At 34.9% G+C, this 15,049-nt stretch overlaps 1 protein-coding gene across 2 annotated transcripts in view; it reads left to right on the top strand.

The window, feature by feature from the left end:
• Positions 1–15,049, top strand: part of LOC135219950 (NPC intracellular cholesterol transporter 1-like) — a 153,339-nt gene that overhangs the window by 124,879 nt on the left and 13,411 nt on the right. The window contains exons 2-12 of one of the 2 annotated variants that reach the window (XM_064257195.1): positions 7,468–7,618; positions 8,084–8,296; positions 9,103–9,213; positions 9,638–9,828; positions 10,286–10,484; positions 11,360–11,428; positions 11,881–12,006; positions 12,344–12,460; positions 12,688–12,905; positions 13,019–13,108; positions 13,582–13,748. In XM_064257195.1, the coding sequence (XP_064113265.1) occupies positions 7,468–7,618; positions 8,084–8,296; positions 9,103–9,213; positions 9,638–9,828; positions 10,286–10,484; positions 11,360–11,428; positions 11,881–12,006; positions 12,344–12,460; positions 12,688–12,905; positions 13,019–13,108; positions 13,582–13,748 (1,652 nt within the window). The remainder of the gene's footprint in view (positions 1–7,467; positions 7,619–8,083; positions 8,297–9,102; positions 9,214–9,637; positions 9,829–10,285; positions 10,485–11,359; positions 11,429–11,880; positions 12,007–12,343; positions 12,461–12,687; positions 12,906–13,018; positions 13,109–13,581; positions 13,749–15,049) is intronic. The other variant, XM_064257196.1, reaches the window with a different exon arrangement.

Raw genomic sequence — 15,049 nt, 5'->3', positions numbered from 1 at the left:
ACTTCAACTTTCCTTCGTAGACCTGGAAAGAACGAATAGGAGATTGTGGATGTACTTATACATATAAAAAAGAGAGTAATAGTAGTGCAGAAGATAAGAGGCAATTCGAAAAGCTATTAGATATGCTACTAGAATACAACATTCAACAAATAAATCACCTGCCAACAAGAAAGGAAAATACTTTAGACCTAGTATTTGTGAACGAGATGAATTATGTTAAAGAAATAATAGTTTATAATGCGAGTATTTCAGACCATAATGTCATAGAATTAACAGTCCATTCCAAAGCAAGTGAAAACAGAGATAAGCAAGAAATGAAAAGTGGGAAGGAATATGGAAAATACAACTTCTACAGTAAAAATATAAAATGGTCAGAAATAAATGAAGAATTAAACAAAGATTGGGATAATATTTTCGTAAGTGATGACATAAAGGTAAATACGGAGATATTATATAAAATATTAGAGAAAATAGTGGATAAATATATACCGAAGAAGAAAAGTAAACACATCAGTCATGCATACCCAAGAGACAGAAGGATCTTGTTCCAGAAAATCAGAAAGTGGAAAAAAAGGTCTAGCAAAAAAAAAAAAATGCATGGAAAGTTATAGAACTAAAAAGTAAGATAGAAAATGCAGAACAAAAAGATTATACAATCAAAAGAAAATGAAAAACGGGACTTGGAAAGAAAAAACCCTATTAAATATCAAGCAAAATCCCAAAACTATTATACTCATATGCGAAGAAGATGAATAAAAGAAGAATAGAAATAGGCCCTCTAAGAATTGAAGGGAGATTAACGAATGAAAAAAAGGAAATTTGCCACATACTGGCAGAACGATATAGAGAGAATTCCACCCTAAGAAGAATAAATGAAGATAATGAATATAGAAGTAAGGGATGAAAATAGTGAATATTTAGCTGACATAGATATTAATGAAGCTGATATTGTGCAGGCTATTAATGAAATTAAAAATGGAGCTGCTGCAGGGCCTGATGGGAATTCCTGCTATTTTGTTAAAGAAAGTAGTTCATTCTATCGCAAAGCCACTTGCAATATTATTAAGACAAAGTGTAGATACAGGCAAGATTTATGATGAGCACAAATTAGCATATATTACCCCTACTTTCAAAAGTGGATCAAGACTAGAGGCAAGTAATTAATAGGCCTGTGAGTCTAACATCACATATTATGAAAGTGTATGAAAGGGTAATGAAGAAAAATATTATGAAACATTTAATAAAAAATAATTTGTTTAATAAAGGACAACATGGTTTCGTACCCTGGAAAAAGTACACAAACCCAACTGTTAGTCCACACCGTGAGAACATATTCAAAAATATGAAAAGCGGAAATGAAACAGATGTGGTTTATTTAGACTTTGCAAAAGCTTTTGATAAAGTAGACCATAGTATATTAGCGAAGAAAAATAGAAAACACAATAATCGTGGATAAAGTAGGAAGATGGTTAAAAGAATTTTTACACAACAGAAACAGATAGTTATTGCAACACGACGAGAAATCGGATGAAGCCAAGGTAATATCCGGTGTGCCGCAAGGTACGGTGTTAGCTGCAATACTGTTTGTTATTATGATTGAAGACATAGACAATAATGTTAAGGATTCGGTAGTGAGTAGTTTCGCAGATGACACAAGAATAAGTAGAGAAATTACTTGTGATTGAAGATAGGAACGCTCTACAAAGAGACCTTAACAAAGTATATGATTGGCAGAGGTAAATAGGATGGTATTTAACTCTGATAAATTTGAATCAATAAATTATGGAGACAGAGAAAGAAAGCTATATGCATATAAGGGACTAATAATGAGACAATCACAAATAAGGAAGCAGTTAAAGACCTTGGTGTGATGATGAATAGGAACATGTTATGCAATGATCAAATAGCAACTCTGTTGGCAAAATGTAAAGCAAAAATGGGAATGTTGTTACGGCACTTCAAAACAAGAAAAGCTGAACACATGATTATGCTTTATAAAACATATGTTCGTAGTCCACTTGAATATTGCAATATGATATGGTACCCACACTATCAAAAGGATATTGCACAAATAGAGAGTGTACAAAGGTCCTTTACAGCTAGAATAGAAGAAGTTAAAGACCTTGACTACTGGGAAAGACTACAATTCATAAAATATATAGTCTAGAAAAAGGAGAAGAGAAAACGCTACATGATAATTCAGGCATGGAAACAGATAGAAGGAATAGCAGAAAATATCATGGAACTAAAAATATCAGAAAGAGCAAGCAGAGGTAGATTAATAGTGCCCAAAACTATACCAGGAAAAATAAGGAAAGCACACAGGACATTAATCCACTACGCACCAGCATCGATAATGCAGCGTCTATTCAATGCGTTGCCAGCTCATCTGAGGAATATATCAGGAGTGAGCGTAGATGTGTTTAAGAATAAGCTCGACAAATATCTAAACTGCATCCCAGACCATCCAAGATTGGAAGATGCAAAATATACCGGAAGATGTACTAGCAACTCTCTGGTAGACATTAGAGGTGCCTCACACTGAGGGACCTGGGGCAACCCGAACAAGATGTAAGGTCTGTAAGGTAAGGTCTGTAAGGCACCTGGTATTGATCTGTTAGACGTTTTACTATACGTCAGCCAGAGTTTGTCGTATCTCAGCGTCCCATTTTTCACCATTCAGTGTTTCACAGAGGACATTCATTATCCTCGCCTTTGGTTATCAGAGATTAATTGGGAAATAGTTATTTGTAATTTTTTATTTATTTTTTTTATTTTTTTTGTCTTCTTTTTGTTGTCCACATTTTACCTGTGAACTAGATTGCACAAGCTGTCCTAAGCATTATTTGTGGAAGTCTTGTATATTGTTGACTCTCTCTCTCTCTCTCTCTCTCTCTCTCTCTCTCTGTAGAAAATTTGCATAGAATAGCTCATTGTGTGCCAGAGTTTTGACGCACTGCTATTCAGCCTCTTATATACTCCTGTTTGTGTGAATGTATATCAGAGAGAGAGAGAGAGAGAGAGAGAGAGAGAGAGAGTATTAATTTGAAACATTTTTCCTTTTTCCAATGTAAGAGTGAAAAAACGTTGTAAATGAAAAGTTGCCCGTAAATGGAAGGAGAGAGAGAGAGAGAGAGAGAGAGAGAGAGAGAGAGAGAGAGAGAGGGAGGGGATATTAATTTGAAAAATGTTTCCATTTTCCAATGTAAAAATGAGAAAACACTGTCCGCAAATGGAAAGAGAGAGAGAGAGAGAGAGAGAGAGAGAGAGAGAGAGAGAGAGAGAGAGAGAGAATGCTCTTAAACTCATTGACATCGAAAGGAAGACTTAAGAAATATTGTATAATGAACGGTTCTTCGTGAGAACGCATATCATGTGTCCTTCTGCAGGAGAAGAGAGACTAACGGAATGGAGGAGCCTTCATTGCCGTGTGACCTTGCGTGGTCTGTCTGTCACTCACAAAGGTAATAGATAATGAATAGCACCAAATATTTGCAACAGCAATTGTGATGGGTGTTGATAAGTCCGATCTACTAAGGGCTGTTTGACGTGGTGAAATTATTGTTATTATTATTATTATTATTATTATTATTATTATTATTATTATTATTATTATTATTATTATTATTATTATTTTAGGACGAAAATTTTATGGTTCCTTTCTCCTTTGCATTTTGTCTTATTTTTGGTTACGTAAGTTGCGGGTTAAGTTGGGTAAAAATGTTTTTAGACTATCCAAGTAATCATAAGCATTTTTATATATAAAGGTGTTAAGTGCGAGGTATATTATCAAGTGGTCATTGTGCCAAATTGCTGCATAGTTATTTTAACGATCCATTGTCGAAATATATGCCAGGATGGTTTACTTGTCAGTACGCAAGTCTGTCTGTCTAGGAGAGACATATAGTTAAGTAACAGCCTCTTCATTCTTTAGCAACACGGCAGATTGCCAGCGAATGTCTATCTATCAATCACGTTCGATACTTAATTTTTATATATCAAACACACGGGGGAGAGGGAGAAGTGGAGAAATGTTGTAAATTCTGACCGGTCAACATTTACAACCGTCTACAACAGATTTTCAGTTTACAGCGGCATTATATATATATATATATTATAACGCCTATAAATAAAAGAAAGCAAGCATGTAGCAAATGCTTGAAAAGTTTCAAACGAAACTCCCGCCACAGGTTGGTGAAGCAAAGTTTAATTGTCTTAGGTTAGAATGTGTTCATCATGTCTTCTTGTGTATTAAGAATTGTACTGTGTGTGTGTGAGTGTGTGTGTAACAGAGGAGTGAGTAATGTGTATTTAGGAAAGAGGTCAACGCAGGTGTGTTGTAACACGTACTGTTTCAACCCACTGTAATTTTCCATTCGTGCAATAATGTCAAGCTGAAAAAATTAACCTTTTGGGCACTGGCTCCGAATGACTGAACATAAGAAGACCTGCGTGTCATCATTCAGAATTATTTCTGATTTCTGACCGCGTCCGCATATTAAAGGAAGCAGAATTGAAGAATTAGGTCGAGCCTTTGAATGGTGTTGTATCTCGTCGTGGAAGTTGTGTCGATTTTGAAGTTTGAGGGTTTGAAAAGAAATCGGTAGGCACGGTGTGGTTGCCACCAAAGTGCTGTATAGTCATGAAGCGTCAAATTAGAAGCACTATCAGTTTTTCAAGTTCGAAAATGTACGCAGGTAATCGGGAGGAAATTGTCACGACAAATACTCTCCGTTGTGGGGCAAGGAAATTTTGTATATTCTAGTCTATAACAAATGCTGGTGGGTGTGTTAGTTTTGTTCGATAAGGCTGATGTAATACTTAGCTGCTTGGATAAGATCTCTGTCATGTGGGAATTACTACATTCTCAAGTGGGAATTGCCATCAGTAATGAGTAACCCTCTACCCTTGATACATGCCCTGGCTACTAGGAACTCGGAAGGAAGTTCTTAGAATATTTTTTGAATAGCCTAGTTCCTAAGTAAAATGAGATAAAAGCCTGAATTGATATACATTCGCTTGGAATTACCATGGAAAACCAAGTGAAATATGCGTGGTACTAAAAAAAAATATGGCGACTTCTCAGGTATACATAACTTCCCTGTGACGACATCAGCCAAGTTCAGGTGTTTGTCAGAAGTGGGAAGTCCAGCATCTTGGGGTTTAGGAGGAAGCGGGGTGGGGGGTTGGGGAGGGGGGGGGGTGCGCAGGCCGTAATATGCTAGGTGAAAGTGAGAAGGCTCGTTATTTTGAGAACAGAGAGAATCATTCAGCATCAGTATCACAGGAGGGAGCTTTGATACTTGTACGGATCACCTTTGGTATTTAAATTGGAGACGTAATGATGACTGGACATTTTCAATCAGTTTTCCTTGTAAGCTAAAATGGAGAAGAAGAATTTGAAAAATAAACATCTCCGTAACATTTGAATCTCATATTTTATCCGTTTAGATTAACCCCAAATAAACATTCATGGCTCATCCTATTAAAAGTAGCCTTACAACTATTTTATCTACTTCCCTTTGTAACAGTGACATCATGTTCGAAACCACGCCACCATGACGTCACTCAAGGCGTACCAACCTAACCGAACGCGGCATGTCTCTCGGAAATGGCTCTGCTGTGATAAGTTTCACTTTTGTCAGTTCTATTTATTTCTATCAGTCAGTTTTATTGCCAGTTGATATTATTAATGTAACTAACACTCTATATCTAACATGTACCACCAAACAATTAGTAGAATGTTCATAATATTTGATGATCTTAAATTTGGTAAGTGTACCTTAAACAATTGGCAATGGATATTCGATGACGTAACAGCATAGTCATCTCTCTTCTCGTAGGTGACGTCATGTGTAACCGTTACGGATTTCCGCAAATTTGAGTTATTTCTTTGAAAACGTTCTCTAAAAGCCACCAGCGAGTCAGAAATCCCAGATGTTATTGAACACCAGAGAACGCTATCATTGAATATGTAAAAGAATTAGAAATAGGTTAGTGACTTAGTGTAATGTAGCAAGCATCGTAATCAAACCAGCCATCAATAGTTGTGGGCTTCCATGTTGGTCGTTCGTGGGTGCGTACCACGGTCTCGTAATGTTTCTTGCCATATTTAAATGGCCGCTTTGTTTAATAGTTGGGGGGAGGGGCGGCGTTGAACATGTGTCGTTATAAATATGAGTTAAAATGTGCAATGAATTGCGCGGCAGTGGCCATTCTTGTTTTTGTTGTTCATAGTCCTTTCCTGATATATATATATATATATATATATATATATATATATATATCATAATATATATATATACATACTCGTAAAATTGACGTAAAGTAGCCAGTTATTTAGCTTCTACACCCTGCTTGTAAGCAATCTATGCGATACGTAAATTAACCTACAAAATTTTCCGTTATCATTAAAAAATCACTTAAGAATCAGTTTCTTCTTCCATTTCGCCATGTTCTATATTACTGTTTTTCATTATTACATTGCTCTGATTACCCACAATCACTGAAGGACAACGAACAAAGGCTGCATTGTCCCAAAATATGCGGCAGTCTCAGATACAACAACCTCTAAGAGGAAGATGAAAAGGGAGCTCGTGCAATACACATTACTATTGTTTGCACGTTAGTTGCCTCTCCAAGCTGTAGAAGATGATTCAAGTAACGAAAAACCAGTTCCTTGCTTTCATTGCCTTTACACTTTTGTGGTCTTTTAGTTAACTTGAATTTTGTTGCCCTGTTAAATACTATTTCGTATTTTCGCCGTGAAAAAACAAAAAATTTATGCAGGTTTCAAGATGTTTTGTAAACGATACTCACATATATTATAATTTTAAATGGCATTAGATGTTGCTTATCAAGTTAATTTCTGAACATCTCTACATTTAAGTGTTTACTTAAATAATATGCATCTGTCGTGCTTGGAGTTGATGAACCTAAGGTGCTATTTATTTAACACCAGTCAAAAAATTGTGAATGTAACATATATTACGTGTGTTTGTGTATATATAGCATAGTTAATGAAGTGGTAAATGCAGACGTTTCCATAATTCGTACATCATATTGGAAATTTAACTGATGTTAAAAGTTATTTTTAAAATTTTGTGCGTATTCTGTACTGTTTTGTGCACTAGGTGGTGTTATACAGTTGCTAGGCCTATGTCATCTTCAAGGTTGAATTTCGTGATATGGTGCAGCCCATCTTACTTGTACTATTGGGGAAGTGACTGAAGTTAAGGTTATTTTAACTATTTTATGTATATTTTGGTCTATTTTTCACGTGATGGTGTGGTACTGTAGCTAGGCCTAAGTCATCTTCAAGGCTGAATTTCATGATATTGTGAAGCTCAGGTGTTTTATTGAATTTGTATTAAGTACTGTTCCACAGCTTGACTTTGATTTATGATTTCTATTTTTAAGTACTTCAGCCTTCATATTATGAATGTTTTTAATTTGTATCCCCCTCAGGTTGAGTGTGGTCGCTGTGTGTGGTACGAAGAGTGCGGTACAAACGAGAGAGGGAATCTCAATTGTGGGTATAATGGCACTGCCAAAGCTATCTCAGACAAGGGAATTAAAATCCTCACACAAACTTGTCCGGAGCTGGTATCCGAATTCAGTAAGTATCAACAAAACTATAATATGCTTCACTTTCAAGAGATTGAACCTTTCTTTGTACATATACATTTGTAATTTCAAGGGTTAGGTATTTTGTTTACATGAGGTGTAGCTGTTTCTTCAGGAAATAACCTTATTCATATATACTCTGATAGTAACAGTTTAATATCACTAGGAGACCATGCTTTCATTACTAAGCTGTGGAAACTATCTCATGTCTAGCATGAGTTATAATGGTATTAGTCCTTTTCATATAATATCTCTGTGAAATCATATTATCTTTTCTGAACAATGAAAACTTACAATCATCTTTTGCCCCTGGTTTCACGTATACATTGGTAATTTATTATCACTGGAAGAATCATATGTTTTATTTCTGAAAGGTGGAAGGTGTCTCAAGTTTTTATGGTCTTAGTAATGATTTTCATCTGTGACTAGTAATGGTTCTCATGTTATCGCTCTGCAGTGACGGACGATGGAACTCTGAACACTTGTTGCGACGACAGACAAGCAGAATCGATGTCCAGATCGTTGGATATGATGAAGATGTTCCTGGTGCGTTGCCCGGCCTGTATGAGGAACATCAGGATACCTTTCTGTTACATGACCTGCTCTCCACACCAGTCGGACTTCATTGAACCTGTCCAGTATGTCCCAGCTACTCGTCCGAACAAGAAGGGTAAGGATGTCTGATTATTGTTATTATTATTATATTATTAAAACGGTTCTACCAGACCACTGAACAGATTATCAGGTCTCACAGGGATTGCCCGAAGGAATTTGTTTTTACTTATTTATACATATTTTTTTTATATTCTGTCGAATTACAATTTTTCGAAAACTGTGATTAGATTAATTTCAGATGTTGAAGTCACTTTTCAAATTTACCCTATATCATTGCACAGTCTCAGTCAATACATTATAAACACACATTAGAAAACCTAACTATTTTATCAGGATGTTAAGAATATTTTTAAAGTGAAGAGTGTTATTAAGGCAAATATGAATATTTAGTAAACGAAATTTAATTGTGAGAGCCCTTTCCTTAGTGTATACCAGTATATTTGGTAAGGTGTCTTGGATTAACCTTAAAACTAGTACAAATCTAGAAGATGTGGTAAAGAGCATTCTTTATGCACTGAGTTATTAACAATCATAGAAATGATTCACTTGCGGATAGCCAAGAAATGGTGGCTGAAATCTGGTGGGATACCATGGAAATCCTCACTCTTGAAATTTATTCAGTTTGAGGGCTCCAGACATCAGAACAAACCCCTTTGCTCAAGTGTTTACAAATGACTATTGCTGGGAAATGAAGTGTAGTAGTTACTTTATTTTGATAATTGAAAAGCAGGCTTTTTTTTTTTTTTTTTTTTGTGGGGGGGGGGGGGGTTAGTTATCCTTGCTCTCCTGAACTTCCAAGGTATTTTTATCCTTTATCACACGTGCGCTTCATATTATTCTAAATGTGCTCATATTTTACAGGGGGAAACATGCTTGTTGACTTGAAATTCTACATGTCCAAAGACTTTGTGGACAAACTTTACGCTTCTTGCCGAGACGTTGTCTCACCATCAACAAACGACCGAGTTATGGGTAAGTACAAGGATGGATGTCATTTACAGATTAGAATGTGTATTCTTGAACGAACCGTTTCGTTTCGTCAAAAGCATTTATATTTTAATTGCAATTGGAATTTCAGAAGTTCAGGCAGCCATGCAATGCATTACAACTCTATTACAATTCAATTTGTATTTTGATATTTTACTAGCATTTTTATTTATTAATTTGTTCATTTATCTTTTTTTTCTAATAACTGAACTCCTCTTACTGTATTTCCCATTACCGTCTTCCAAATGAACACCTTATTCTTTGGAAGCTTGAGTTTCAAGTCTATGGCCCTTGTAGGCTTAATGCTTATTAATAAGGTTCATCTTTTAGATAATTATAATAATTGAGCTTTCATATTTCTATTAGTCTTAACAGCTTCTTGAAATGTAAATTTGAAAATATCTTTCAGGTTTCTTTTGTGGTGACTGGGGTGCAGCTCAGTGCACAGGTGAAAGGCTGTTCAATTATTTAGGCGACAAAAAGAGCAATGTTTACACCCCTATCAACATACAGTATCGTTACTTGAAAACTCAAGACGATGCTCCAGAGGGCATTTTGCCTCTCAATCAAACTGCACAACCGTGTCACGAAGAGTTTGAGGTGAGTGCATGATACAGTTCAGAGAAAAAGAAAGATAATTTTTTTTTTTCCAAAACTTCTAGTTAGCAAATTCATCATTTATAATACAGTTAGCAAAAGTCATGGTATGTACTAGTAATGTATTTTTTACACTTAAACTTCTGCAGTTAACAAAAGACATGGTATATAATAATGTATTTTTTACAGTATTTAATTGACGTAAATTTTTGTGTTGTACACTTTTGGTCAATATAATTTTAATAAGGTGTCATTTTTATTTCATAGATATATAGTACATATCTTGAGCATAGATATTCATGAAGTGAAGCAGTTTGATACACTTTTTCTAAACTGCATTTTATTGTAAACTGGAGAGTCATGCTTGAAAGCAAATTGATAAAATGACCCCCACCCCCATCCTTTTATCTCCAGTCGTTTATTCTCATTGTAACCACTTCTCTTGCAATCAATCTTTCAGGGGAGTGTAGCGTGCTCTTGTGCAGATTGTCACAGTTCTTGTCCCATTATCCCGGACACGTGGGATGCCCCTGGAGAGCCCTGGATCATGTTTGGTTACGATGGTTTGGCCGTAGCAATGGCCCTCACTGCTGTGCTCTTCTCTGTCTCCTTCCTGGTGGTCTTTGCCTACTGCCACAAACGCAATAAGAGATACACAGGTGAGATGGACTTCTAAAAACTATGATATCCACCTCTGCTATGTATAGCTGGGTTGACAGGAGGAGTCACATGATATTAGTAGCCACATGTAGTATACTTTGAAAAATTGACAGTGTATTGTAGTATATCTGTAGTATATTTGGATTTGGATTCATACAGGTTATTTAGTTTGCTTTATTTTGTTTCATTACTTGCTTTATTTTGTTACATTACTTGCAATGTGTACCTGTTTTTTTTCTCTTATCCAGTTCTGTTCGTAGTATGTATACATATATATATAAATATAGATTTATTACATAGAATAGATGCACACATACACATTACAGTATGAAAAGTAATGTTAGACATTCTATATAATGTAAGCTCTCAAAAAGTAGTTATGGTAGGTTTTGAGTCAATAGTAGTTTCATTAGTTTTTGCATGAGAAAAATTGTCCATTTTTGTAGTACTGAACTTTTTGTAGTTTATAGATACAGTACGGCTGTGCTGAAAGTAATTTTGCAGAGTGTGGTAGGGTAGTGATAGATTGTTTTGCTTATGGGAAATTTTTACTCGATTCAAAATCCTCATAACCTTTGATGAACATTGCTCCAATTTTGCATCATATTATTAGTTCATTTTTTTCACAACCAGTTGCAGATAAGTCCAAAAAATATTATAATTTTCTTGCTTTTTATTTTACAGTTTTGTAATAAAACTGCTGTAGTTCTTTGTGTCTGAAGCTTTTCTTATTTGCAAGAAAATTGCACATGTTCCCTTCAGTTGCTGTCTTGTTTGTGCAAAACTGAATTGATTTAAATTTTTTTGTAATGCCAAAATGATGCCTCTTTACCAGTGCTTTAGTTGATTTGTTTTCTTTGCTGTGACCTTGCAGAGAGTGTCAAGCTGTTGATTATGCTCATTAAGTTTAAAAGTGAGCAGAAGCAGCAGAAGCCCAATTCAGGTATAGGGTAGCAAAGGATTCATGTAACAGACTTGGCAATTTTGTGCAATAACAACTGATTTTTTTCCCCCCCCCCCCCCCCCCCCCAACCTTTTTGAGGAAGTTTTTACCCTTGTACACAACCATGTTGATTTAGTCTGGTTGTGATTTATAGAGTACAATATTACTGTAGTGTTCATATGAGAGCCTCATGCATGGTGCAGGGTTTTATTTTTGTCTTTCTTTGCGATGCATGCAGTGTGTGCTGAATGCATAGATTATACTGTTGATATAGGACTCTGTACAAAATACTACAAAATCATTAAGAAATGTATAGTGTGTTGGATATAATGTAGTTTTATTTCTTGGGTTAGATATGGGACATACTCTTTAATGAGGATTAGAGTATTAACAGTGATTTTGGTCTTTGTAGAAGTAAGTAGAATAACACTAATAAAGAAATCCTCCTGTAGCGGTGATGGTAGAACGTAAGATGCGTAATCCGGAGGAGATTCGAACAGCTGTTGGTCGTCGTCTAGCGCATTTGTCTGATCCTCAAGCCCAGTTTGCTGGGGAAGATGAGAACTCGTTGCTGCATGGTGAGTATAATGCATTTTAAGCTGAAGATGACAACTTATTCAGGTATAGAATTTAATAATGTATATTCTTAATTGGTATATTTAATTTACTGTTTTTAGAATAACATTTTCATTTTTTGTGTTAGTATTGGATACTAATTTCTTGTTACTGTCTACTGTAGTGGAAGTGGAATAAAAAGAATTTTTCTATATATGTACTAAGAATATAAAAATAGTCTATGGTATTGAATTAACCAAGGTTTTAATGCCAAATACTGTGTCTTATCTTGGAGTTGGACTACTGTAATTTCCACTTTGTAAAAGTTGTGTATTGTTTACATTTATGTGGTCATTTCAGGAAAGCCAACAGCTGATATGCCAGAAGTTGTGATGCACGATGAACTGTCAATGTCTGAACGAATTACTAACTGGACTCAAACAACAGTTGATCATCTCTTTACCAAATGGGGCACCTGTGAGTATTTTTAATTGGTAAACCAAAAAGAAGTTGAATGTATCAGTTGATTACTAATTTAATTGTATATTTTATTCAAGAACAAGACATTTGATAAAATATATATACAGTATTATATTAATATTTTCAAGTTTATTTTACTTGGCTGATACTGAGATTCACATTTTCTTCACAATTTATTAGGACAAAAGTATTAAATGTTTTAAGTTTTATATATTACTTTTCAGTGTGTGCCGGTCATCCTTGGAAAGTTATGGCTGTTGGACTGTGCGTTGCTGCATCCTTGTGCGTTGGCATACTCTTCCTTCAGATTACAACAGATCCGGTAGATCTCTGGGCCTCCCCAAATTCACGTGCTCGCATCGAGAAAAATTATTATGACGAAAACTTTGAGCCCTTCTTCCGCACAGCTCAGATTTTCATCCGGCCAATTGGTTTTGAAAGCGTTAGTATTGTAAATGCACATTTTTTAGGAACCTTTGAGAATAGAAAAGCGGAAAAAAATTTTTATATAGTCATTGCAGATTGTTTTTAAGAAAATTATTTTTTATTCCACAGTTTGAGTATAAGAATGATACGTATGGTCCAGTGTACAACATGACGTTCTTGCGAGAGGTTTTGAGGCTCCAGAATTACATTACAGAAGAGGTATGTTAACTATTTCAAATTTTACATGTACTAATGCATTTTCAGAAGCATTTTTGTAGATTGCAGGAAAATAAAACATCTGCCTATTGTAACAACAACAGTTGCAGAGCTCAACTTGGTACAAACAGTACTGTATTCCTGGTATCAATATTTTACTTCTTTTATTAATGAGGTTAACTCAAATGATGGCTGAAGGAATACTTTAATGCTGAAACTACTCATGAATGCATATGTTTATTAAGAAATTTTTTTCTTTGTTTCACATTCATCTCTGTAGTAGAACTCTTGTATTTGCAGTTTTTGTAATTATACAGGGAATCGAAAACAGTTTCTATGTCAGGTAATTTGTCTTTATAGAAGTTATAAGCAAATTAGGGCATGGAACAGAATAATTTACAGTGAAAAATAATTTTCAAATAAATATCAAACATGTTTTCTCAATCGAAAATGTGATAACTTTTCTTATTTTGTAGCTTGAAGCTGAAGTGGATGGGAAAACTATACGATTATTCGACATTTGCAACAAACCATTGGCACCAGATAATGAGAACTGCAATATTCAGTCTGTTTTAAACTTTTGGCAAAACAGTGAGGAGAAATTGATGAAGTCAAATCCTCTAGAGGCAAAATCTTGCATTGGGTAAGGTTTCACTTTCTTAATATTCTTACTTTGGTTTCTGGTGTTCATCAGATTTATTCTGCCAGTTTATAGTTTATTGGTGTTCTCAGTATATTTTTTTTTCTTTTTTTCTGTATGTAATGGTACACCAATTATAGGTAATGTTTTTCAAACTGGATGCTGTTTTATTACCGTATATTTCGGCGTATAAGTTGACCGGAAGATAAGTCGACCCCCCAATTCTGAGTAGATTTTTATGATTTTAACTAATATCGGGTATATTAGTCGACCTATAAAATGTGAGGCCAACCGTACGCTCAAAATAAGCAGCAGGGTAAAACGTATCATATAAAATAACCTGAATGTTATTACGGTACATATGTGAGGCCAACCATACGCTTAATATAAGCAGCAGGGTAAAACGTATCATATAAAATAACCTGAATATTATTACTGTACATATGTTGCTCTACTTACCATAAGAAATACAGGTAATATACTCAGTATATTAACAAATCTGTGTAATATATAAAAGATGAATACCGGCAAATATGATTAGAAATGACGAAACGAAAGATACGTTACTCGAGTGTAATGTAAACAAACAAAGCCCTAACGCTGCATAACAGCTTACATATACGTATATGTATGTACAAACTGCCACTCAAGTTAATGTTTTGATTGGGTTGTTAAAACGACGTGCCGGTATTTTATTATTATGTTGGAATATTCCTTGACCATTGGTGCTTCTATGGCATAAACAGACTCATTTGAGGGAAAACGAACCTGCAGTTGATTCACCAGATTCAAACTGGGATCCTTATGATGAAACCGTGAATGATAATTTGTTTGATGAATTGTTTAATTCAAGTGACGATGACTCAAGTAATTTTGAAGGATTTTAAATACACATTTACTATCAAATACAATTTTTTTTAAATTTATTTAAAGTGATAAATAAAGATTTCATACCATATATGTTTTTGAACAATACCCCGGTAAATACAAAACTGTCAGAGTGAACGCATCCTTCTCAATTATACAGATGGCTACGCAATGTTTACACTTGCTGTGCGATTGGGGTTTCTTCAAGTTACTTTGATTTTTTTCATTTTATTTAAGGTAATGGATGTTCTAATGTATTATTATTGTCGTATTACAGTGTGAAATGTTTTTAATACTGGTATTTACATACATAGTTACCTCAACAAGGCTGTCATTGTTATTAGCCAATTGTAAAGCCTGGATTCCTGTACCGATATGACAAAATAATAAAGATTCACTTTTTGTTACCGTTAGATAAGTCGACCCCCTAATTTTGG

This window comes from Macrobrachium nipponense, chromosome 1, assembly GCF_015104395.2.
Source record: "Macrobrachium nipponense isolate FS-2020 chromosome 1, ASM1510439v2, whole genome shotgun sequence".
In the NCBI taxonomy this organism is placed as follows: Eukaryota; Metazoa; Arthropoda; class Malacostraca; order Decapoda; family Palaemonidae; genus Macrobrachium; species Macrobrachium nipponense.
Note: the sequence above shows the minus strand (reverse complement) of the source record. Positions and strands in the feature narration are given on the sequence as shown.